Raw genomic sequence first — 27,946 nt, forward strand, 5'->3', positions numbered from 1 at the left:
TCCCTCAGCAGCCAAGAAAAAAATGGTGGCAGCAAGATGCTCTCCTGAAATTATGCTGCTGATAGACTCATGCCTCCCTCTTAAGAAAGAGATTTATTCTTCTTTACAAAGGAAAGTTCACATCATTCCTAAAGGTTAGTGAGTCCATGATCATCTGTATTTATTAACTTATCTCCGAGGAAATCTCATCTAGGTCTGCAGTTTTGAATGCATCAATATGTAGATGGCTCTCAAATGTCCATTTCCATCCCTGACTTCTCCTCCGAGTTGCCCTCTCAATATATAAACTCGTTTATCTACTGGACATCTCAGACTGAGCACAGCCAAAGCAGAATTCTTGGGTGTCCTCACCAGGCCTGTTGCCTAGAAGAGCAAACAGGCCTACAAAGTATCAGACGCTGTTCTGCGCTCATTGAATCCTCACTACCTACGATAGGTACTAATACGATCTCATCTCATGGAGGCAGGGGACCTAGATTTCAAACCAGGCAATTGGTTGGAGTCCGCAGCCCACCAGCTTAACCACAATGCTAAATCCCCACTGCTGTAACCAGTCTCAGTATTCACCCAGCAGCCCAAGTCAGAGACCTAATGTCACACTTGATCCCTCTATTTCCCTCAACCCGCCACATCCAAACCACTGGGAAGTCCCATTGGGTCGACCTCCAGATCCTGTCCCCTCTCTGCTCATGACTCTCCATCACGACAACCTGGGCCACTGCAACAGTCTTATAAATGATTTTCTGGTTTCCATTCCTGCCTCTTCACAATCAATATTACACAAACCAACCAGAACGTTCTTTTTAAAAGGTGAATTAGAACAAGTCACTTCCTGCTGCAAATTCTCCAACGGCATCCAAAGCTCTTGGAATAAAATCCTCACTCCTCCCCTTGGCCTGGGAGGCCCCAGAGGCTCTGACCTCAAGCTCCTCTCACTACACTCCAGACACAGCCCTTTCCTCTGCTTCCTGAAACCTGTAAAGCTAGGTCTTGCCTCAGAGTCCTTGTGGCAATTTTTTCCTCAGCCTAAAAGCTCTTCCCCAGATCCTCACAAGATCATATCTTTCTGTCATTCAGGTCTCAGCTCAAAGAAACCTCCCAGGACAGGATTTCCCCGTCAGGGACCCATCAAAGCAGCTTCCACCCTCTCCGGTAGGTCACTCTCTAGTACCTCAACCTATGCTGTCTTCATCATAGCGTCCCGACAGATCCTCATTTGTTTGCTGCTTGTTTCATGCCCTTTTCCCTTTCAACATTCATAGAGATTAGGAACTTTGTCCATCTTGTTGAATCCTGTATCCTGAGGGCTTAGATTAGCCCCTGGGTAATAATGCCTAACAGCAGACACTCACTAACACTTGTTGGGTAAACAAACTGTCAGGACCCCCCTAACAGCTTTCTATTGCCTGTGGATAAAGAATAACTCTGTTTATAAACAGATGCCACAAGCCCCCGCCCCTTCTCCCCACCATCTCAACAAGCCTAAGTAATTGGATGGATTCTCCTTAGGAGAAGGAGCCTTCTCTGCCAGCCTCAACCAGGCTGTGCCTGTGCGTCCCCCAGGACGTCCCTCCTGCCCCCCGTGGCCGGATTAAACTCCAAATCATCCTCCAGAGTTCTGCTTAAACATCTTACTCAAAAAAGCTTCCCTGAGACCCCAGGCAAGGTTCCATCCCCTGTTTCACATCCCCTACAATACCCTGGATTTGCCGTTACAACCCTGTCACACTTAGCTTTTAACCGGTTACTTGTAAAAACTTGTAAAATAAACAAAAACAAAACTCTGTTTTCCTGACCACGACTTTAAACTCGATAACCCCAGGGAATAACTCTGTTCTACTCATTCAACAAAAAGCTTGATACTAAGTGTACTGCCTGACTATAAAACCAATTGGTTTTTTCAAACATGGGAAAACCAGAAACTATATATTCTCCAGTGTGCAGAGGCTACAAGCCTTCCTTGAACTTGCCTGCTCTAACTCCATGTCTCAGGAGACCATGACCCATTCCCCTCACTCCCCGCCACTGCCTGCCCTGGCAGACCCAGAACAAACTGGCCACATCCTCTGCTCAGATATTCGCTGCTCCCTCCCTCCTCTCAGCAGCAGAAGAGCCAGATTGCCCTCCCTCCATTGGGTTCTCTTATCCTTTCAATGTGGTCAGGGAGGCCAAGCAGAAAGATCCTGCCTGGTTCTGACACCCCAGAAGGAAGTTCAGATCAAGTGACAAGAAAGCCCAGATCTGGATTAAATACAGAGGCCACCAGACCCAGGGAATTAGATATGGCTCGGCCTCACCCTATCAGGGCCATTAATTGGTGTAGGCCACCAAAGTGCAAAGACAAAAAGCACAACTACTGACAGATAAGCTCATTTAATTTAGTGCCTAAAATCCAGCTATCCTGAATTTTCAAGAGATTGTTCATATGGTGTTGGCGATATATATATATATATATATATATATATATATATATATATATATATATAAATTTTTTTTTTTTCTTTTGTGGTACATGGGCCTCTCACTGCTGTGGTCTCTCCTGTTGTGGAGCACAGGCTCCGGACGCGCAGGCCCAGCGGCCATGGCTCACGGGCCCAGCCGCTCCGCGGCAAGTGGGATCTTCCCGGACCGGGGCACGAACCCGTGTCCCCTGCATCGGCAGGCGGACTCTCAACCACTGCGCCACCAGGGAAGCCCGATATATATTTTTTAAATTGATAAACATCAGTGTGTAGTTTCTTATCTTCGTCCATAATCATCAGGTTGGGGAAGGTTGGTTAACCTCTGGAGAGACACTGATGGGCTCCCTGGCTCCACCCTGCCCTACTCTGGACTGTGTCCTTACCCTTTCTGGATGAGCCCACGGGGTGCACATGCACAGATGCAGATAGAATTGCTAGGCTCTTAGAGCTGGAGAGAATATTCCCCTTTACATGGACACTAAGGGAACCACAGTGTGGAGACGTCAGGCTCCTCTTAGATCTAACTCCTCATGCAAAGGGTATCTTCACTAAGATCTTAGATCTTAGTTCTCAGTAACCAGCAGGCAAAGTTGGCCCCCAGCCAAACTGAAATAATTGCTGTCTATCATGGGTACCTTTTCTTACTACCAGGCCCCTCTACGCCTGGGAGAAAAGTACCAGCAAAGAGAAAAGTTGTTTCCCACTTAGATACTAGCAATGTAATATCTTTACCTTCCAAGGAGGAATACTAGGGAAGAAAATGCATAACACAAAGACAAAAATTTCTTGATGGTGGAATCTGGGGTCAAGGGATAGGAAGCCTCTGTGGTTTCTCCATCGGCCCCCAGCTCCCAACACACAAAAGGAAGCACAATCGCATTATGACGCGGGCACCTTCTTCGCTTTGGCACAAGACCCCCTGGCAAGCAAAACATTTTAAATCATAAGAGAAGTACAACAATAGTTAAATATTTCACATAATTTAAAAAGTAACCCCATGAAAGCATGATTGTAGAATGCCCAAACCTATTCTGTACCTTGCCTAACATCAGACAGGAAGGTAATGGCAAAGCTGAAAAACATTTCTGTTGGTCTAAGTAAGAAAAACTTGCTTCTCCTGTGTTTCTCCTTTACTCTCACATTACTATCAGACTCACAATACTTCTGACATCAGCTATGGGGGCGTTTCCACACACCAAGCAATTCCGTGACACCAGCTGGGCATCCTACAATTTAACTCAATTCTGACACTATCTACCTGGAGATCGAGTCAGATCCCACAGGTTAAGGGCTCAGCCCCACAAGACTGCCCCCCACTCACCTCACTCCAGATGCCAATCGCAAGTCCAGATTATCACCAGTGCTTCTGACCAGTGGGCTATAAATCAGAGGTTCCCACAACCTCCTCCTTGAGTTCAATTAATTTGCTAGAGTGCCTCACAGAACTCAGGAAAACAGGTTTCTTACGGGGTTACCGATTTATTGTAAAAATGATATGATAAAAGATACAGATGTACAACCAGATGGAAGAGGCATGTGGGGATGGGTACCGAGCTTCCATTCTCTCTCCTGGCACGCCACCCTCCCGGCACCTCCACGTGTTCAGCAACCCTAAAGCTCTCCAAACCCCATATTTTTGAGATTTCTATGGAGGCTTCATCATGTAGGCATGATAGATCACTTCCAGCTCCTTTTCCCTCTCCAGAGAACGGGGGTGTGGGACTGACAGTTCCAAGCTTCTAATCATGGCTTGGTCTTTCTGGTGACCAGCCCTCATCCAGGAGCCCACCAAGAGTCACCTCATTAGAACCCAGGATACTGCTATCACCCAGGAAATTCCCAGGGATCTAGGAACTCTGTGTCAGGAACCAGGGTCAAAATGCAAATGTTAGAACAAAAGATGCTCCTGGTGTAGGAAATTATAAGGATTTTGGGAGCTCTGTGCCAGAAACCGGGGGCAGAAACCAATATATTCTATTATTTCATGTGGCCTTAACCCAGTTCTAACATTCCCTAGAGTAGTGGGGATAAAAGCACACCCCTAAACATGAGAGGTACAAGCTTTTCTTTTCATGTAAATGGACAAAAAGTCTGTACAGTTTTTAAAGCTGTCAACCATTTTTGATAGTAACTCAAAATATGCAGTGAATGCCAAGTATTCTGAAGATTTAGAATTTTATGAGAAAACATAAGGAAAAAGTATATATTTAACAAATGTTAAAAAATATATATATAATGAAGAGAAAGAACTTTAAACTGTACAACTCCATAAAAGTAGTCTAAGTGAAAACAGAGTGTTGGTGAACAAAGTTTCATTTCATGAAGCTACTTTATAGAGTCTGCATCATATTAATGATTATTCGTATTTCCTTATTTTACTTCTGGAGAAAATATTTTTCCCTAGCCACCAGTATGAAATCAGCCTCATGGGAAAAAATACTGAAGAGGCAAGACAGCAGGCTGAGTGATTTTTTTTTAAGAAAAACGTATACTCACGCAGTAGTAGTCTGCACGTCATGCCAGCTTCTGCTGAAGTTCTGTTTTAATTCATTCATCAAGTTCATGCCGAGTTTTTGTTTTATCTCAACCAGACGCCTTTCTTTCGCTGATAAAACTTGTCGTAATGTTGTAATTTCGTCTTCTAGCTACAGGTAGGAGGGAAAATGGTGGGGAAAGAGGTCAGACCAGCTGAAACACACACGGGTGCCCTCGGTGCTCCAAAGGAGCCTCTGCACCCTCTTGTTTACATAGCCCAGTACATGGCCATAGCAAACACATCCTGTAGAGAAGACCGTCTAATATTTAAAAATGAAAGTAGATTTTTTTAGCTTTAATAATTCTAAAAGAAATCACTACTCCTTGTAAAAAATTCACTCATACAGGGGCTTCCCTGGTGGCGCAGTGGTTTAGAGTCCGCCTTCCCTGGTGGCGCAGTAGTTTAGAGTCCGCCGATGCAGGGGACACGGGTTCGTGCCCCGGTCCGGGAAGATCCCACATGCCACGGGGCGGTTGGGCCCGTGAGCCATGGCCACTGGGCCTGCGCGTCCAGAGCCTGTGCTCCGCAACGGGAGAGGCCACAACAGTGAGAAGCCCACGTACCGCAAAAAAAAAAAAATTCACTCATACAGCAAAATGTAAAGAAAATAAAAATCATGTGTCATCTACTAGGAAACAGCCACTGCTGAATTTTTTTGGTTTCTAATCATCCAAACGTTTTTCTAAAATTATACATAGATATAATTTTTGAACAAAAGACTGTTTTTGTAGTCTATGCCTAACAAGTTCTTTTGAAGTGTTATTAGTCAGTGTTGTTTATCTTTTGCCAACCACACCTAGCATATGTTGTGGTTTGCCAAGGTGGTGCCTCAGGAGAGAATGAACAAGGGAGGAGAGGATGTATGTAAGGGAGTGATTTGTGTTGATTTTTCTTTTTAACAATCTTAACTGACATGTAATTAACATACAATAAACTGTACACACATAAAGTGTCCAATCTGTAAGTTCTGATATATGTATACTCCTTTGAAGTCATCGCCTTAATCAACATAGTAAAGAAATCATCACCTCCAAAAGTTTTCTAGTTCTTCTTTGTAATTCCTCCCTCCCTTTTCCCTTCCCGCACCCAGGCAGTCACTGATCTTTCTTTCACTGGAGTTTAGTTTGTATTTTCTGGAATTTAATATAAATTGAACTACACAGTATAAACTCATTCTTGCCTGACTTTGTTCACTCAATATAATAATTTGAAATCATTTGATTCATCCATGTTGCTGCATCATCAATGGCTTTTCCTTTTTTCTGCAGAGTAGTACTCCATTGTATGGATATACCACAGTCTGTTTTCTATTCAACTACTGAAGGATATTTGGGTTTGGCTAATGCAACTAAAGCTACTATTAACATTCATGTAGAAGTCTTTGTACTGATGTATCTCCTGTTTCCCCTGTGTTAGCAGAAAAGTAAATCTCTCCAGCATCATAAAATTGCTCTTGTACACTATGGAAAACAGTATGGAGATTCTTTTAAAAATTAAAAATACAACTCCCATATGATCCAGCAATTCCACTTCTGAGGATTTATCCAAAGAAAATAAAAACACTAGCTCAGAAAAGATACGTGTACCCCCCCACATGTTCATTGCAGCATTATTAACAATAGCTAAGATATGGAAATAACCTAAGTGTCCATTGATAGAAAAATGGATAAAGAAGATATTTTACATACACACACACACACACACACACACACACACACACATACACATACAGAAATATTATTCAGCCATTTTAAAACGAAGGAAATCTTGCCATTTACAACATGGATGGACCTTGAGGGCAATATGCTAAGTAAAAGAAGTCAGACAGAGAAAGACAAATACCATATGACTGTATGATCTTATATGTGGAATCTCAAAAAAACCACCAACCCCATAGATAAAGAGAATAGATTGGTGGTTGCCAGAGGCAAGGGAGGGGGGTGGATGAAATGGGTGAAGGGGATCAAAAGGTATAAACTTCCTGTTATAAAATAAATAAGTCATGAAAAAATTGCTCTTGCAAATCTAATTTCTAATAAAGGAGTTCTGTAAAATACCCAGATTTTAGAGAGCACTGCTATATTTTGTGAAAATAATTTTGAACCTCCTCAAAGTCTCTGATTCCAGGTATCATACTTTATTCCATTGTCACACTCTGTAACATATTGCCCTGGTAATATTGCTTAAATTTACATCTTTGTCTTCTGAAAAGTATAAATATTTGTGACTTTCTCTGTGAAGCCAGAAGAGAATCAATAGTACTCCCTTAGTATCCCACACGCACAGAGGTAAAAAAAAAAAAAAGTGCCTGACACTTTATGAGATTATTATTTTTTTTAATGGAGATCTGGGTCTCATTTACATTCTAAGTGTCACTCTACTTCTGACCATCACTTCTGAGCATCACTAACCCTGTCAGTCATCTTGCAAATGTGTTCGTGGGTCACCAGAGACGTAGCTGCTAAAAAACACATCTCAACAATGACAGTTACCTTTGTAAAAATTAGTCCTTTTTATTAGAGCAAGGAAGATTTTACCGCAATGGTGAACAGACAAAAATAGCATTGTAAACCTTCGTAATCACAAAAAATCACTTAAGCAAAACAGGCAGAAATACTGAATCAAGCATCTTAAATAATCTAGTAGAAAAGAACAATATCTTGGAGCTTTTAATATCAGCAAAATGTCCTAGTAATCTAACATTATCCATTTTTTTTATGGTTATGGAACATTTCTTTTATGTTCATGGAAATCTTTCTGAAATGAATTCCACCTTCCATAAACATGTTCTAATCAGTAGCACCCTGTCTTTTCTTGATGAGCAAGAGTCTTCAGTATGCAGACATATGCTCATTACTGCGTAAGGAGTGTACCTAGGGACCAGCAAAGGGGATCATGTTTTTAGTCTTTCCATTAAATGAGAACACACTGTCATTTATTTTATTTATTTTTGGCGGTACGCGGGCCTCTCACTGTTGTGGCCTCTCCCGTTGCGGAGCACAGGCTCCGGACGCGCAGGTCCAGCGGCCATGGCTCACGGGCCCAGCCGCTCCGCGGCCTGTGGGATCTTCCCGGACCGGGACACGAACCCGTGTCCCCTGCATCGGCAGGCGGACTCTCAACCACTGCGCCACCAGGGGAGCCCAGACACTGTCATTTTAAAGTCAAACCCTTCTATCCTTTTGCTCTCATGTTATATTCCACTTGTTCATCTTTGTCAATGTGTTCTTCTGCATTTAGTTTGCTGCCTAAGATTTCTCAAGGTTGTATCTCTATCTCTCTTACCCTAGAAAATACGTGGGCTTCATTTCAGCCTTTTATTCTGTATTAGAAAGACCTTTTTGGCTTCCTTTCAGTTTGGGTGACTGAAATGACTAGGAATCTGGTTTTGTACATATATCAGGTATTACTGTAGTTTCCAACTTGTCACAAAATTAATGGGAAGTTTTTTAACTTGCAAAAAGAAATTAAAGATGTAGAGAAGAAGACAGAGGTTTAAACATCTCGGTATTCTCAATCTTATATCTATGGAACCCCAGAAATTTATTCAAAACTATGGGGACAGTAAGATATTCATTAGTTATTTGGGGGTGGGAGGAGTGGGTAAAGTATTCACTGTTTTCTAATGAAATCCACGATCCCCAAAAGTGCTAGAAACACTGAAGTGACCGATTTACCAAACAACATCCTAAAGAAAGATAAAATTCCACACCTAATAATTTAAAAATCGAAGCATACGTTAAAAGGCATTCGTAGAGAAAAAACTTCTCATGATGGAAACATGAACTCAGTTACTCTGTTGGGTCTATTGTCAGGTTCTATAATGAAAGTCTCACCATTTCAATAAAATGTAAGGCTCACACTTCTTAAAGCTTTCATTTATTTATCAGCGATCTAAATATATGCCAAAATATCTATGAAGCAAAACCCAGAAGGTGAAAGAAAAAACAGATAATCTTAAATTACATTAACATGCCAGACTGAAAATGGCCAATCTCATCTCTCTCGGCAGAGCAGAGAGTCCTGACACAGCAGAAAGGCCTTTAATCACAAATGGTTTAAACGACAATCCTGGTTAGATTCATTCACTTATTTAACTAATGAGAATTTCTGGCCTAGTTACACCAGTGGTTCTCAATTTCAGTTTATATAAAAGTCACTCAGAGAGCACATTTAAAATGCAGATTCCAAAAGTAGGCCCCTTTTAATGCCCTAAGATTCTGATATCTCAAATTTGGTGAGGCCAGCCTACATATATTTTTTAACAAGCACCCCCAGATATTCTGATGCAGGTAGTAGGCAAATTCTACATTGTAAGTACCTCTGCAGCCATATCAAATTCATTTTGGAATGAGCTGGAGAGCAGGTAAATCATCAATTAAAGTATTTAAGATATCCTTTCCCCTTTAATTTTAAATTAATCATATCTTCACTAGAAACTGATAGTCTGGTTCTTTGGTTTCTTGACCCCTTAGAAGATCCTCTTTTTTTTTTTTTTTTTTTTTTTTGCGGTACGCGGGCCTCTCACTGTTGTGGCCTCTCCCGTTGCAGAGCACAGGCTCCGGACGCGCAGGCTCAGCGGCCATGGCTCACGGGCCCAGCCACTCTGTGGCATGTGGGATCTTCCCGGACCGGGGCACGAACCCGCGTCCCCTGCATCGGCAGGCGGACTCCCAACCACTGCGCCACCAGGGAAGCCCAGAAGATCTTCTTATAGGATAAATATTTATGCACAAGATTAGATATTTCAACTTGATTACTCAGATATGAATGAATAGGAATGAAAGTGTTGGTGAGGATGTGGAGAAATAGAAACCCTTGTTCATTGCTGGTGGGAACGAAAAATGGTTCAGCCACTGTGGAAAACAGTCTCTCAGTTTCTCAAAAAGTTAAACATGGAGTTACCATATGACACAGCACTCCTGCTCCTAGGCATATTCTCCAAAGAATTGAGAACAGGTACTCAAACAAATACATGTATATGCATGTTCAAAACAGCACTACTCACAATAGCCAAAAGGTGAAAACAACCCAAATATTCATCAAAGGACGAATGGATAAACAAATTGCAGTATATACATAAAATGGAATATTATTCAGTGGTAAAAATGAATGAAGTACTGATATAAGCTACAACACAGGTGAACCTCAAAAACACTAGGCTAAGTGAAATAAAGCCAGCCTCAAAAGGTCACATATTGTATGATTCCATTTACATGAAATACCTAGCTAAATCCACAGAGACAGAATGCAGGCTGATGGCTGCAGAGAAGAAAGAGAAATGGGAAGCAACTGCTTAGTGGGTATGGGGTTCCCTTTTGGGACGATTAAAATGTTTGGGGCTGGACAGAGGTGGTAGTTACACAACACTGTAAGTTTCTAAATGCCATTGAATGGTTCAATTTAAAATAATTTTATGTTATGCCAATTTATTTCAATAAAAAATGAAAAAAATTATAAATTAAGTAATGAGTTAGCTTCAATATGAAATTTATACTAGAAGATTGAAAACTTACTTTTCTATTTAATCTGCTATATTACATAAAATATCTAACTTAAATCCAGAAAAAGAAATACTTTTATAAACTATTAAGTATCAGTATGATGTTTAGGAGTAAGAGCATTTGGTCTCTTGTACACACTGCTTCAAGTCCTGCCACTTCTTCTGGTTTACTCCTGCCTTGGCTAAGAATATGGAAGAATTAAAATTAAAATGCAGATAATATCTGGGAGGGTGTGACAGGCCATGGGGTGCCCAGACATTTGGTCAAACATTATTCTGGGTGTGTCTGTGAGGGTCAGTCTGCATGAGATTAACATTTGAATTGGCAGACTGAGTAAAGCAGATTGCTCTCCCAAAGTGGGTGGGCCTCATCTAATCAGTTGAAGACCTAGATAGAACAAAAAGGCTTACCCTCCCTTGAGTAAAAGGGAACTCTATCTGCCTGTCTGCTTTTGAGATGGGCCACTGTTTTGTCTTGTTGTTGTTTGTTTTTTTGTTTTTTCCTGCCTTCAGATTCAAACTGTAACATTGGCTCTTCCTAGGCCTTCAGACTGGAGCTACACAATCAGCTAAGTCCTTATAATAAATCTCTTTCTATATACAAATATATATCCTATTGGTTCTGCTTCTCTGCAGAACCCTGATTAACACAGAGGGGTGTTACAATAAGACAGTATTGGTTGTGAAGACCTTAGTTGTTCACTAGCTCAGTCCAGAAAAAATGAAAGTCTTGAAGGAAAAAAACTGAGAGAGGAAGGAAGAGCTTAGGGCACTTCTTTGGAAAGGCTAAGAGACGGGCGGCTTGAGGGCACTGTGTGCTTTTCTTGGGGAACGACACACTGAGCAACAGCCATTGTCTACTTGATGATGCTGTCTGGTATTTTTCCTACTCCTATTAATGCCCATTTTTCTTGAGTCATTTTATCTAGGGGACATTGGCAGTACTTGATTGTTGTATAATCATAAATTTATGGTTCTAATGCTAACACTTCATCCTTTTCAAAAGGCAAGCCACATTATAGAATACTGAGCATCAAATGCAGCTTAGCGAAATGAAAGTGGGAGTGGGATGTTAGTAGCACAGAAATATTGAGCAAGTTTATCTAAAAAGGGAGAATGGAAAAAACAACCCACAGAATAGATGCATAAAAACCTCAGAAAAGATGTTAGGAGCAGCTGGTAATAAGACTAATGAGAACAAATATCTGAAACAAAATAATATTTCTTTATATATTGACAAGATTTGTAAAAAAAAATATATTCTTCTTCCAGTATTCACAAATATAAAAGTTTGTTGGTGCTATGATTCAAGTTATTTATAAATCTTAATTGCGCACCTTCTGTGCACAAACTACTGCACCAGATCAGAAGTGATATTGGCCCCGCATTGAAGGAACTTTTAAAAACACACATATTGCGTGAACATAATAACAAACTCGAGACTGAACTGTGTTAACGACAGATTACTCTTTTAAGATGCAGACCTCGGCTGAGATGTAGCCCCTTGGACAATACTGGCTTATTTTATGTCTCTCCCCACAAGGACAGGTCTTCCTTCTGCCAGCACTTGGTAAGCACAGCAATGTGCTGGCTGTGTGGCTTAATGGGGTTACAGGCTCGCTTGAAGTCTAAGGGCGCCCTCATGAGAATACAGACCACAAAACAGTGCAGGGTAAAGCAGTGGGGCGGAGATCCAGCACAGTCAGCAAACAGTAGGAGAATCTGAGGAAACGAGGGAGAGGAGTGTACAGAAGAGGAGAGCGGGTGCCTGGAACACCCCAAGACCCCTCTAAGCAAAGCAATCAGACGTAAGAAGTCCTCCTACACGAAGCTCTTGCTTTGGATCACGGCCACAACTGACTGCCTGATTCAAAAGCAGTCTAACAGGCTGACCTGTGAGGTGTCCTGTTACCCAAGTGCCTAACAGACCCAGTAGGATCTTCCCTCAAACAGAGAGGGGTTGCTTATGACCAGGGGCCCCAGAGGAATATCTGTGGAGAATTGAGGCAGAGAAGCTGAGCTGTCTGCACGATGTCTCAGTTCTTCATAGGGCCAGCCGTGGGACTGCTGAGATGTCCTTGATGCAATTAAACCCTAGCATTTACGGTAATCTGAATGCATGTGTGATATGAAAGAACCTAATTTGTGGGGTGTGTGTGTGTGTGTGTGTGTGTGTGTGTGTGTGCGCGCACGTACACTGTGAAACGGCAGAGAAAGTGGATTTAAGAGAAGAATGAGCAGAAAGCAGAGGTGGCCTAGATGGAGGGAGAAGAAATGGACATGTGAAGAGGAAAAATAGCAAAGATCCCCTCCTTTGCTTTTTGCTGGGCCTGAGGCAAACAGCTGTGCCCAGTGCCCCTGGAGGTTACACTGCTACCTTTGGCAAGACATGGTGCTTCTCCATCCCTGAGGAATCCAGAAATAAGAGACAGGAAGCATGGAGGCTAATGCATCCTAAAGGATGAAAACATCAATCCTGGTAACGTGAAAAAGTAACAAGTAGTCTGATGTTATTTTCAGAAGTCAGGCTCAAAAAGTCTTAGGAATGAGACACACTGGAGGGTCATTAATGTGGCCAAATGAGACAAGAATGTGTGAAAACACTGGGTTTTTATATTCATGGGGGCATCCATTGAGAACCAAGGCTTACTGTTTCTTGATTATAAACATAATACTTGCTCATTGTTGAAAGTTTAGAAAATACGGCATGCAGGCACACAAAAAACACAGATGCATGTACGTGTGTGTGTGTGTGTGTGTGCGTGTGTATCCTAGTAATCCCAGAACTGAGAAAAATCAAGTCATTTTATAAAAGTTGGTCTGTTACAGAGGTTGTGCATGAACTTAAACTTGGATGATAACAGTGAAGGAGTTAAATTTCAGCTTAGAATCAGTTAGCTGATGACAGTCTGCAGAATATAACTTTAGTCAACACAACTGACAGGAACAAGTCATAATCCAGGATTCCAGGCCCTAAGAAAACGTGGAGCTCAGATATTCTCTGTTTAGGTTGATTTTGGTCCCTGCACTCTGGCAGGTGTGGCCAATCTGAAATAAACGAGGTGGCTCTGGATCAGTGGCCACAGACAGGTCCAGCTAAAGAACCAGGCTATTTGATCTGAGGCACTGTCCTTACTAACATAATTTCTGCTGTACTAGAAGAACAAGCTGCTCCTTTATTTTATCATGAGGTTATTCTAGGGTGTGTCTTACGAAAGCACCTGAAATGTCTTTAGTATTATTATGAGCTGTCATAAACACACACTATCAGAACCTTAGAGCTTGGAGAGTCTGGGGTGGACACAGCGGGGTGAAGCTTAATTTAAAGCTGTGTCTCCAGACTGTAGAAGAGGCCAGAGGAAGAAGACAAGCCTTGATTCCAGCTGGGCCAGGAGCTTCCTACCCTCTGGGCCAGGGATTCAAATGGGGAGGAATGCTGGCCCCTTCCCCTCTTGCCCTACTGTTTCTTCTACCTGAGAAGCTCCCTTCTCCTGCCCTTTCCTCCTACAATGTAAACGCTCCCTAGCAAAGTATTTAAGAGGTAGCAAAGTGTATGTAGTGGGTGCTACAAACAAATGGCTTGAACAAAGAGATGTCTTCACGACAAGCCAGGCACCCTCCTCATCTCTAGGTCCAGATGCCCACGGCAACTACACAAGCTCTAATGAAGCCTAAAGTCATCATAGCTTCCCTCTCTACCGCCGGAGCTTTATTCTTCTGAAAAAGAGCACATCAACTTAACAAATTCAGTTGCTTCTATGAATGAAGTTTTCATTATAAACATAAATCCTTTCACAGTATTTGTTGAGCTAAGCTGCTGACCTAAAACAACAACCTCTTCAAAGGCAGCTTGCGACTGTACCAAGGTCTTGAAGGAATTCCATAAGGTTTGTAAGTGGTTTATTGTCCCCATAGCATTGTGATACTAAGAAGAGTAAGAGGTGCATATTTACAACTAATTATTGTTGCTTAAGCAGCATAACCGTTTGTTTTCCCACGGCCACCAATGGATAATGGACAATTAGCATTACAAAAATACCTCAGAAAAATGAATCATCTTACAATATATCACTTATTAAATCTTATTAAATGAAAGACGACATAATTGTAATACGCAACTTATATCAACTAACAATAATTCTCAGGATTTGGAGATAGACATAGCAACAATAAGAAGATTACTAAACATACCTGAACTAGTTCTGCCTTTAATTCTTCTTTTTCCTCCTCAGAGAGCATGCTAGGGAAGTCAGCACTGGCTCCTGTGTCTTCATCTCTTCCTTGCAGTGGTTCAGTCTCCAACAAACCTTTAGGCAAGATTGGCAAAACATAATGCAAGTTAAAAAATGAATTTAGGGCTTCCCTGGTGGCACAGTGGTTTAGAGTCCGCCTGCCGATGCAGGGGACGCGGGTTCGTGCCCCGGTCCGGGAAGATCCCACATGCTGCAGAGCGGCTGGGCCCGTGAGCCGTGGCCGCTGAGCCTGCGCGTCTGGAGCCTGTGCTCCGCAACGGAAGAGGTCACAACAGTGAGAGGCCCGCGTACCGCAAAAAAAAAAAATAAGAATTTAGCCAAATTCTACTTCCATGGTCTGAAGAACTAGATACTCTGACTGACCCTCCCACTGAAAAATAACTAAAAATTCCAGAAGAAAGAAATCCTTCTAAATGTGTCCTGAGCTGTCAAGAAAGTAAAGAATACTAAGAATCCCCAAAACTAAGTGAAAGTGGGAAGTGGAGATGTAAACGAAACAAGTCTTCATTAATTCTACATTTACCACCCAGATGAATCCCAGCCTCAGTTTTTACTGTCCCATGGGATGCAGGGGGCAGAGGACAAAGCCCAGGGCCACGGAGGGAGAGAAGGTTATGGTGAGACCCTCCTGCCCACAGGGCTACACCCTGAGAGTAAGGTGACCTGGAAGTAAATACCTTCACTCCCCACAGGCATCTGCAAGGCAAGTTGCCTGCCTTGCCACTCAGCATGAAATGGACAGGGCAAAAGGGCTTCCCCTGAGAATTCACAACCTCCCAGGTGGTCCAAAAGAACCTCAAGATAAGAGAATATAAAAACTTTTTTCCACTTTGATGTGGAAATATGCAGATATGGAACCTGGAGCAGCTGCAGCCGTAAGGAAGTACTGTGGCCACACTGACTCTGTCAGAGGGAGGTGGGAAGTGCCTGGACAACGCAAATGCATATGTCCTCTGTAAACAGGCGCACATACATACGGAAGCTTTATTTATGACATGAATTATGACAGAGCTGGCATTCATACATCTCTGGAAAAAGGGAGGTCTTTTAATAAATTGTCCTGGAACAAATAGTTTTCCATATAGTAAAAATAAAATTGGACACCTTCACACCATTAACAGAGATTAAATTATAAATATTTTAGAAGACAATATGGGACTTTATATTTATGAACCTCTGGGTAGGAAGGGATTTCTTGAGACACAAAAAAAAGGGTAAATCATGAAAGAAAGGATGGATAAGATTAAGAATGAGTTATCACTTCACACCTGTCAGAATGGTTATTGTCAAAAAGACCACAAATAACAAATGCTGGTGAGGAGAAAAGGGAACACTTGTGCACTCTTGGTGGGAATGCAAATTGGTGCAGCCGTTATGGAAATAGTAAGGAGGTTCCTCAAAAAACCAAAAATAGAACTACTATAATGATCCATCAATTTCATCTCTGGGTGTTTACCCAAAGAAAACAAAAACACTGACTTGAAAGATATATACACCCCAATGTTCATAGAAGCATAGTTTACAATAACAAAGATCTGGAAGCAACCTAAGTGTCCATCAACAGATGAATGGATAAAGAAGACACGGCATACACACACACACACACACACACACACACACACACACGCAATGGAACATTAGTCATATAAAAGAATGAAATTCTGCTATCTGCAAAAATGTGAAGGGACCTAGAGGGTATTATGTTTAGTGAAATAATTCAGACAGAGAAAGACAAATACTGTTTGTTATAACTTATATGTGGAACATAAAAAAATAAAACAAATAAAACAGAAACAGCTCACAGATATAGAGAACAAACTAGTCATTACCAGTGGGAAGAAGGATGGAGGAGGGAAAAGATAGCGGTAGAGGATTAAAAGAGACAAACTACTATATAAAATAAATGAGATACAAGGATATATTGTACAGCACAGGGAATATAGGCAATATTTTTAGAATAACTTTAAATGCTTTAAATAACTTTAAATACAATCTATCAAAATACTGAATCACTATATTGTACATTTGAAACTAATATAATATTGTAAATCAATTCTTAATCAAAAAATAAGAATGGGTATTCCCTGGTGGTGCAGTGGTTGAGTCCGCCTGCCGATGCAGGGGACACGTGTTTGTGCCCCGGTCTGGGAAGATCCCACATGCCGCGGAGCGGCTGGGCCCGTGAGCCATGGCCGCTGAGCCTGCGCGTCCGGAGCCTGTGCTCCGCAACGGGAGAGGCCACAACAGTGAGAGGCCCGTGTACCGCAAAAAAAAAAAGAATGTTTCTTCATCAAAAACACTAACTGTATGGAAAATAAAAAGACAGGCCACTAATGGAAGAAGATATCTCCCAGATGTAGAACTAGCAAAATTAGTTCCCAGAATAAACAGAATTCCTACCAACCCACATAAACAATGGAAATAACCCAATAGAAACATGGGCCAAAAAACCCAAACAGAGTCATTACAGGGAGAAATCACAAGTGGTTAATAACATGCTCAACCTCATTGATATTCCGGGAAATACAAATTAAAACATTTCATACCCACTGGATTAGCAAAAAGTTAAAAGTTTGATGATATTAATGAAAGTTGATGACTATGTAGAGGATGGAAACTCTGATACACTGCTTACAAAAATATAAATAGATACAAATAACTTGAAAAAAATGTATCATTATCTAGTAAAGTTGAACATTCACACACCCTACAATCCAGCATTCCACACCAAGACATTCATACATCAGTACCTGAGGTCATTAATAAGAACTTTCATGATAGCAAAAAACTGTAAATCAGCAAAAGTCTATCAACAGGAGAACATATAAGCACACCGTGGTCATTTACACCAAGACAGCTCGACCCTAGTGAAATGAGTCAACTACAGCCATGCACGCCACATGGGTGAAACTCAGAAACAAGATGCTGAGTGAAAAACACAAGTTGCAGAAGAATAATAAAGTATAACTGCACTTATATGAAGTCCCCAAACACACAAACTAAATAAAATACTGTTTAGGAATAAAAGTAAAAAGACAAGCAAGGCTATGGTAAAAAATTCAGGACCATGGTTTTCTCTGAGGAGTGGGGGAGACCAATTTCAATGCTAAGTGTTTCTTTTTCATGAGTAATACCTGTTCGTTGTAAAAGATAATAAAATAAAATGACCCATTAGTCATTAAAATTACTATTAATCACACTACCCAGAAATAATGATCATTTTGTCCATCCTTTCTGGTCTTTCTTCTATGCATTTGTTTACATTTTCTTGTATGTATTTACATGCATTTACTGTTGTGAATTTAATTTACTTTTTCAATAGGATAACATGATATCCTTCATGTCTCAAAACACATATCTACCTTTATTTATTTTTATGGTTGTACAGTATTTTGTCTCATGTATGACTGATAATTTATCCTGTTTATTGGGGAGCTGCAGTGAACATCTCCTTGCCAAGTCATTAGGCAAAATCTTGATGATTTCCTACACACTGGGTTACAGAGGCAAAGGCCATGGACATTTTTAAACCTTCTGCCTGGTTATCCCCCAGAAAGGTGGTGCCAATTTTATGCAAACATCAGCAACCTAGGAGAGTGTCTCTAGATTCTCTGTACAAGAATGTTAAGTAGGTCATTTAAAAGGTTTTAAACACTGTCATTTATTTTTGCTGGTAAATATTTATGTTTACATGTGGCCAATATATTTTTAGTCAGTGTTCTAGGATAACTGTCTAAATCAGGAATCAGCAGTAATTCCAAGCACAGTTTTAAGAGATGTGCCCAGAAAGTAAGCTGCCCGCCTGCACTGGGGGCTGGGGAAGAGCCATAGGAGGAACCTGTAAGACACTCTGGTCTTCTCCCCAACTCAGCCTGGCCCAGGAACTTAGCAGATGCTGCTCAAACTTAGCCAGAACCTAAATTCTCCATCTTCTCCTTTCTTGACAGTATGAGAGGACATGTACCAGGGAACAGACAACAGTTCCAGGCACTTAGACTTTTCAAGACATCAAACGTCTTTAGTATCTTCCTATATTCTAGGAAGATTCGAAATCCATTTAAATTGCTAATATGTGAATTGGGAAACTTTTAGCAAATTTAGGGAAGGAAAGACCTCCCCTTATCCAGCAGGTAGCTTCTACTTTTCAGGGGGAAGGTATATACATCTCATAAAGTGAGATATTTCCTGCACTGGCTTCAGCTCTCATCTGTCACACATGCCACTCCTCAGAGACATCATGAATCTCAAAGTTTCTCTCCCAGAAAGCAGCCATTCAGGAAATCTGCCTGGAGCCCAGAAGCTGCTAGTTAGGTCAGGTCTAATTAGACCAGCTACCTTCTTTACTCTTGTCTTTGAAGTAAACGTCAGTTCCCCATCATTTTTTTGACTCACTGCGTTAGGGAAGCAGCAATCACTCATGAGGTCAAAGGATAATTCCAGAATCAAGGAGTAGGGGGAAAAAGGAGTTCGATTTTAAAAAGTGATTAAACAGTGAAAGAGTCAAAATCAGAAAGGAAAAAACAGCAAATAGGAAGAGATACCAAGTGACAGATGATAATGTGAGAAGGGCAGTAAAATGAGTATAAAATAACCTAGCTACTATGGAAGAAGATATTAGAGAAGATTTAAAACATATTTTTAATAAAAGCAATAATTAGTGGGCAAAACTGTTCAAGAAGCACAATTTTTAGCGGGTACCAAAACATTATGAATTTTGTTCTCTTTTCCAAATGTGCAGACTACGCCGCCTTTATCTGGCATAGAAGAAAGAGCACTACAACAGGAGTTGGGACACTTGGAATTCTGCCTACCTGTGGGCTTGCCACTAACCAGCAGAGGACACTTGATTTCAATTATCTCATCTGTAAAATGGGTACCTTACAGGATGGTTGTTAAGATTAAATGATGTTAAATCAGATAAGATATGTGAAAATGTTTAAATTTCCATACAGACCTCAGCAACATATTGGTGAAATTTGGGGGTGACAGTTTTTAAAAGTATTAATGTGCTATGTTCTCTTTTGTGTTTTAGCCTCCCCAAGATATAGTATTTTCATAGCTGGTCTAAAGCATCCATCTTTCTGAGGTAGAGAAAGGAGCAAAAGAAACACAAAGATTAATATTTAGATTTTTGGCATCTGAAATTGGATTTGGAAGACAACAGTTTTGCAAAATAGGCAATATTCTTAGGAGGGGATGTTCTCCACATCTTTATTTCCCTCTTTGTACATCAGAAGCCAAGGCCAGGATATCCAGGCCAGGAAGTTCCGCTTAGGTACACAGTGCATGAGGATTTACCAAGGATGTACGTACCTCCTGCTCTGTGCCCCGGAGCAGGCGGGAAGAGGGAAGGGAGAAAGAAGGAGAGGAGCTGTGAGGTGTGTATGTCCAATCTTTCCCTTTGGGTTTTGGCCCAGAAAGATTTATAGAGGAACCTGCTGGAGGTTCTGTTTGCTTCTCCAGACCCACCCTCTATCCTCTTCCACTCTGCTCTGTGCCTGGGAGACTGGCCTAAGGATTACATCAACATGGTTCCCTCACCCTTCTGCTTCCTTTCTGCATTGGCCGTCAGAGCCCCAGCGGGACCCTGTGGGACAGAAAGGGGCAGGGACTGCCTCTCTCCCTGCCAGGCTGCACTGTGCAGTTTTATTTTTCCACCACCAAAGACCACAGCTTCTGTTCAGTAGTTTTCTTCTACAGCTCAGCGCTTGTCAAGTTCCTAGAACCCTGCCCTGTCCTCCAGCCTAGGGATTGTACTGACTTCCTGCTGCTATTGCTCTGAGGAGCTTCAACATCCCCTGTTGGTTTCCCTTAATTCTTCCTATATTTCTGATAGTCCCTTCATTAAACTCTTGAATCAGGCACCCCTTTTGAGCATGTCATCCATTTACTTCTTTCCTGGTCCCTGACTGATACAGGAAGCCTGCCCCACTCTGATTTGGAGGGCAGTGGTCGCTCCAGAGAAAACTATCTTTCAGGCTGTGCTGCACCAACCTGGAGCACAGCCATATCCCTATCAACAGGTGCTGGGCGGTTGGGCATCTTGGCCCTTGGTGTTTAGTTCCCCAATTCACTCTTCTGCAGTCAGTTAACCACACATGGGATCCAGAACTCCCCTTAGCACTTAGAGAGAAACTTGCTGCCTTGGCAAAGGGTTGGTGCCCCTGCAGCAGGAGCGGAGGTTACTGGCCATGGCCAGAGGTCTGGGTGGAGGGGCTGGAGAAATCAGCCATCAAGAGCCAAAGTGAAGCTGAATCTGCTTGGAAAGGTTACTGGGCCCAGACTCAGGTAAGGAAGACAGGATCATAAGTGATATCTGCAGAAAACGTCAGCATCGGAAGACTTCATGGTCCCAGCGGCCCAAAGAGCAGAGAAGAAGCCAAGGCACTAGGTGGGCCCTTCCTGCTTCCATATACCAGACATCCCCTTAGCTGGGACAAGGAAAAGGGGAGCTGAAAAAGGAGAATTCTGAGCTAGAGGGTAATTTTACTAAGGAATTAAGTACTATTTAAAGGGGCTTTAAAAATGATTGTATTGGAATGGACTAAAGCAATTTTTTCTTCCCCACTATCCAAAGCGCAAGGGTAGTAGAGGTACAGGTATAGGTCAGGTACGGAGCACAAGTATGTGCACCAAGGTGTGGTGTGAATAAATCTTGCAAACCTGCTGTGGGGTATTTTGCACTTCAAGATGCCCATTTTACTTTCATTAGTACATGCAACAAAATATACAGACCTGTCTTAATAAAGGTAACAGATATTCACAGGAATAACTCTACCGCAGGAATTGTGCTTCTGCATTGGCCAGGTGACATCCTGGTCTGTAAAAGTCGTCAAATGCTACCATCCGCCTGCTTTCACTATACCTACAATGACCCAGTGATGACTCATTTAAGTTCCACATATGGGACTGAATGACACAACAAACTGAACCAGATCCAACTGAGAAGTCACTGTGGGCCAGTCTTAGCCTTTGCTAATGGGGACCGTCACTCATGGGACCTGGGTTCAGAGTCTGGCTCAGCTACAAGTTGCTGTGTTCTCACTTAGGTTAGTCTGAGTCCTAAGCCTATGCCTTTACCTGGCTTACAACCATCTGAAGAATAGTAAACAAAATGCTGCTGAGTACAAGTCAAGAATGAACTCTGGATGAAAGTGCCTTCCCTCCAACCTTGAAATGAAATCACCTATTGGCATCAACATACTTGAATGCATCCGGTCAAGCGCTCCCCTAGGTTAGGCTGTGGCTTCATGCACATACTGGAACAGCACAGATAGCTATGAGGTAAAATGATTATGAACTGTGATTTCAGACGAGTGACCATACCCTGAATTGTTGGCAAATATATAAAAGTTCCAGAATTTCTTTTAAATAACAAAAGAATCTTGCATGTTTGTGTGTGTACACCATACTCAGGAATTAAGAAATAAATCCAGCGAAGGAAGTGCATATTTTCAAAAAGAATACAAAGTTATCCTAGGACTTAATAAAAAAAAAGATAGACCTGGATAGACCTAGAGTCTGTCATACAGAGTGAAGTAAGTCAGAAAGAGAAAGACAAATACCGTATGCTAACACATATATATGGAATTTAAGAAAAAAAAAATGTCATGAAGAACCTAGGGGTAAGACAGGAATAAAGACACAGACCTACTAGAGAATGGACTTGAGGATATGGGGAGGGGGAAGGGTAAGCTGTGACAAAGCGAGAGAGAGGCATGGACATACATACACTACCAAACATACATACACTACCAAACATAAGGTAGATAGCTAGTGGGAAGCAGACGCATAGCACAGGAAGATCAGCTACGTGCTTTGTGACTGCCTGGAGGGGTGGGATAGGGAGGGTGGGAGGGAGGGAGACGCAAGAGGGAAGAGGTATGGGAACGTATGTATATATATAACTGATTCATTTTGTTGTAAAGCAGAAACTAACACACCACTGTAAAGCAATTATACTCTAATAAAGATGTTAAAAAAATTAAAAAAAAGAATGCAATAAAATAGCTTAAATGAAAATTCACCATGCTTTAAATAATAAATCTACAACTGTAATATTTATTACTTAATTATATTTTCTTCTTGATGTTTGGTAAAAATAGCTTCAGGTATTCTTTTAACATAAAACTTCAAAATATCTCCATTTATTCCCTAAGGGAAAAGCTATTGAGCTAATCTCACTATTGTTGGATTTATGATTATCTCTGAGTACACACACAAAAAGCTAATACATGTTAAATTGAGGAGGGTAGAAATTAAAGCTATAAAACAAATTTGTTTATTAGAATCCCTTCTACACATTTACTAAATCTTCCACACAAAAAACCAAAATATTATTTCTTATGCACCTCCCTTCTTGAACTGCTTTTCATTCATTTACCAGAAACTCGTATCTAGCCTATTGCTGAATCACATGTAGAGCAGATAGGGCTTTGAATGCTTTTCCTTGTTTTGCCCTGTAGTTTTGGCAGAGGGCTCAAATGCTAAGAACAATATAATGAGAGCTTTACACTCCCACATCCTAAAAGCAAGGCTGGAACCCTAACGTAGGACGCGCCAGTGGGATAACCTATCTCCAGCCTTTGAGACGGGGGTGACACATAAACCCCAGCGGCCACCTATGGCAGTCTGTAGCTTTAACATATGCAGGGTCTCCCACTGCTGAGCACCAGGAAGAGTCCACGGTGGGCTTTCATCTCCCAAACCCTCTCATATAGGAGTTGCTCAACTAATATTTGTTGAGTTAATCCCCTAGAATAGAAAATCAAGCTATCAACTCTTCTTTATTTTTGCGGTACGCAGGCCTCTCACTGTCGTGGCCTCTCCCGTTGAGGAGCACAGGCTCCGGACGCGCAGGCTCAGCGGCCATGGCTCACGGGCCCAGCCGCTCCGCGGCATGTGGGATCTTCCCGGACCGGGGCACGAACCCGTGTCCCCTGCATCAGCAGGCAGACTCCCAACCACTGCGCCACCAGGGAAGCCCCAACTCTTCTTTTTTTAAAAACACTGAAGTATTGTTGATTTACAATGTTGTGTAAAGTGATTCAATTATACATATATATGTCTATATATTCTTTTTCATATTCTTTTCCATTATGGTTTATTATAGGATATTGAATATAGTTCCCTGTGCAATACAGTAGGATCTTGTGGTTTATCTATTTTATATATAGTAGTTTGTATCTGCTAATCTCAAACTCCTAATTTATCCCTCCCCCAATCCCTTTCCCCTTTGGTAACCACAGGCTTGTTTTCTACGTCTTACCAAGTCTTCCTGACGCCCTTTGCATATCTTTTCATCATCTATCATATCTGTCTATCCTTCTGAATTTTCATTGCTATGACACAGTACTGCTTGCTGTGCATACTGCTTGCTGTGACTTAGGGCTTTTGTCACTACACACTCAAAATTATTTAAATCTTAGCTAAATTTTATCTCCTTGCTTATAGTCTCTTTCTCCACCACCCAATCTACACAACACTCAAATTAATATTTTGAACACATAACCTTCATCATGTTAAAACCCCATTGCAAAAACATTACATGGATGGAATGGAATTGCTTCTAGCCTAAATTTGGAAATTCTTACACTAGCATTCAAAACCTTCCACGGCTGGCTACAAGTGGTGATTCCAACTAGCCTGCCTATGATTCTCCCGCCAAGGCCTCAAAACCCACCAGGCTGTCATATGCAGTGCTCCTCACTCGTGTTCTATTCGTTCTTATGTTTTTATGCCACTCCATCTCTCTCGAAAGCCTCTCTTCCCTTCCTCTTCAGTTTCTCTTCTAAGAATCCTACCAAGTTGCCAACAACACTAGAATAACAAGTTAACATGTCGTGTGCCTTAAATTGATCTAAAATGGCTCTTTTGCTTTCTCTATGTATTACGATGTACATTACTCTCTATATTATGATATACATTATTCTATATATTACTACTAAATATTATATAGAGTAAAAGCTACATTATGACTTGCATTTTATAAATTGCATTAATACACATAATACTATATATTACTATAATTATAGTTAAACAAGTTTATGAAGAAAGTATTTCAGGCACTGTCCTGTAAAATTTTATTATCCTTCTTAAAATATGAAGAACACATGAGTCACCACTACTAATAGCATTATTTTCTAAAGCTTTGGTGTCATTTAATAATGTAGCTAAAAAAGATCATCTCTGTAATGCTCAGCCTGAGAGTGTACTAATCAGTTGAATAAGGACTTTATGCTTTTTACTATTTTATCTAAAGATGCTTCTGAGGTTGTAGACGACTAAATTAAATTCTTATACTCCATCTTTCCCCTTTTTTAAAAATATGCCGTTTAGGTAATAATCCACATAGTCAGATGCTGGTTAAAATAGACTCTACCCTCTAAAGAAAAATTTGTGACTGACCAAAACCTAACGTTGGCTAAAGATGGAAGTGACATGCTATTACAGATAGAGATAAACAAATACATGGAAATATTTCCTTCCATTTCTCATTTACCCATATGTACAAGGTAACTGTCTTCTGACTGTAAGAGGAAACATACCTTTGATATAAAATTTTTAGGTGCATTGTGTATTGATGAGGTTACCAAAATTCAATAGGATACTAAAGTTAGCAGAAAGTATATGGCACGCAAGAGTTAAATAAGTACTGCACAGCCCTGAAGGGCAGGCCATCTTCAAGGAGCTCAAATCAATCAGGGATACACATAAACCTAAATTATCATTTCTGTGACTAAGGTCTGATCAGGACTCTTACCTACCGTCGGGGATAAGAATCCCAGACAGTCTGAACTGGCCCCATTTACCCAAGGCTTCCCTGGGCTCATGCCCAACCCACGCCTTTAGGGTGCTTCTGAAGGTACTGAGAGCTGTGGAAATTTGAGGGATGGAGAGGTCCTGCACCCCTATGGCTACAGTGGCGCTGCCCAGGCCCATGGGAGTGGCTTGCTTTGTGGCATCATTTTACTGGGCTAACTACAGAAAATGTCCTTGCATTAAGACACGGCTTCAATTATTGTGAAAGACCAGCTGGCCATTCAGGCTGGGATCCCCAGGTTGGCTGCATCTTTGAGAGATGTCATATTCTGTAGTCTGTTAAGTCCAGATATTTTATTTCACTACTTCACATTGTGGTAATCAGCCTCTTAGATGATAGTTTCCACTGACAAATCTTCTGGGAGATTGATTTGCCAAGAAGACCAAATTTCTTTTGGGAAATTCTGTGCTCTCTACTTTCTCAGAACAAAATCTACTAGAGAAACCAAATGAACAGCAAAAGATTATCTGGTAAGCATTGGGAAGAATAAAGAGAGTTTGATGACTTCAAGATATTTATCACTTATGCTATATTTTAACCGCACAATTCATTGTCTTTCTCCTCCTTCAGATTATGAGGTACTTTATACATTCTTAATACAAGGTTCTCCATAAATATCAATATTTGTGGACTAATTTAATTAGCTCTCATGACCTTACATATGTACTATTCAAATGTCTATAAATTAAATCTGATATTCAGTCAGGGGAGCCTCTGTCTTTTTGCAGTGTTGAAGACAAAATGATCAAGACTTACAACCATTAAACTCTTAGAGGAAAACATAGGCAGAACACTCTATGACATAAATCACAGCAAGATCCTTTTTGACCCACCTCCTAGAGAAATGGAAATAAAAACAAAAATAAACAAATGGGGGCTTCCCTGGTGGCGCAGTGGTTGAGAGTCCGCCTGCCAATGCAGGGGACACGGGTTCGTGCCCCGGTCCAGGAAGATCCCACATGCCGCGGAGCGGCTGGGCCCGTGAGCCATGGCCGCTGAACCTGCACGTCCGGAGCCTGTGCTCCGCAACGGCAGAGGCCACAGCAGGGAGAGGCTCGCGTACCGCAAAAAAAAAAAAAATAAATAAATAAATAAATAAATAAATAAACAAATGGGACCTAATGAAACTTCAAAGCTTTTGCACAGCAAAAGGAAACCATAAACAAGACCAAAAGACAACCCTCAGGATAGGAGAAAATATTTGCAAATGAAGCAACTGACAAAGGATTAATCTCCAAAATTTATAAGCAGCTCATGCAGCTCAATAACAAAAAAACAAATAACCCAATCCAAAACTTGGCAGAAGACCTAAATAGACATTTCTCTAAAGAAGATATACAGACTGCCAACAAACACATGAAAGAATGTTCAACTTCATTAATCATTAGAGAAATGCAAATCAAAACTACAATGAGATATCATCTCACACCAGTCAGAATGGCCATCATCAAAAAATCTAGAAACAATGAATACTGGAGAGGGTGTGGAGAAAAGGGAACCCTCTTGCACTATTGGTGGGAATGTAAATTGATACAGCCACTGTGGAGAACGGTATGGAGGTTCCTTAAAAAACTACAAATAGAACTACCATATGACCCAGCAATCCCACTACTGGGCATATACCCTGAGAAAACCATAATTCAAAAAGAGTCATGTACCACAATGTTCATTGCAGCTCTATTTACAATAGCCAGGAGATGGAAACAACCTAAGTGTCCATCATCGGATGAATGGATAAAGAAGATGTGGCACATATATACAATGGAATATTACTCAGCCATAAAAAGAAATGAAATTGAGCTATTTGTAATGAGGTGGATAGACCTAGAGTCTGTCATACAGAGTGAAGTAAGTCAGAAAGAGAAAGACAAATACCGTATGCTAACACATATGTATGGAATTTAAGACAAAAATGTCATGAAGAACCTAGGGGTAAGACAGGAATAAAGACACAGACCTACTAGAGAATGGACTTGAGGACACGGGGAGGGGGAAGGGTAAGCTGTGACAAAGCGAGAGAGAGGCATGGACATATATACACTACCAAACGTAAGCTAGTGGGAAGCAGCCGCATAGCACAAGGAGATCAGCTAGGTGCTTTGTGACCGCCTGGAGGGGTGGGATAGGGAGTGTGGGAGGGAGGGAGACGCAAGAGGGAAGAGATATGGGAACATATGTATATGTATAACTGATTCACTTTGTTATAAAGCAGAAACTAACACACCATTGTAAAGCAATTATACTCCAATAAAGATGTAAGAAAAAAAAAAAACTTACAACCAACGCAGTGGCCATTGACAGAAGTACTAAATAACGCAGCAGAGAAGTAACAATCAGCACACATCAATGTATCAGCTGTCCTGGCACCAT

At 41.2% G+C, this 27,946-nt stretch overlaps 1 protein-coding gene across 1 annotated transcript in view; it reads right to left on the minus strand.

Moving 5' to 3' along the window:
• Positions 1-27,946, minus strand: part of TPD52L1 (TPD52 like 1) — a gene marked incomplete at its 3' end in the record, with an annotated part of 99,611 nt that overhangs the window by 21,481 nt on the left and 50,184 nt on the right. Inside the window, exons 2-3 of the mRNA XM_082856115.1 lie at positions 14,693-14,808; positions 4,959-5,107 (exon numbers count right to left, since the gene is read on the minus strand). Coding sequence (XP_082712241.1) covers positions 4,959-5,107; positions 14,693-14,808 — 265 coding nt within the window. The remainder of the gene's footprint in view (positions 1-4,958; positions 5,108-14,692; positions 14,809-27,946) is intronic.

Source organism: Leucopleurus acutus (assembly GCF_964270905.1).
Source record: "Leucopleurus acutus genome assembly, chromosome: 15".
Taxonomy (NCBI): Eukaryota; Metazoa; Chordata; class Mammalia; order Artiodactyla; family Delphinidae; genus Leucopleurus; species Leucopleurus acutus.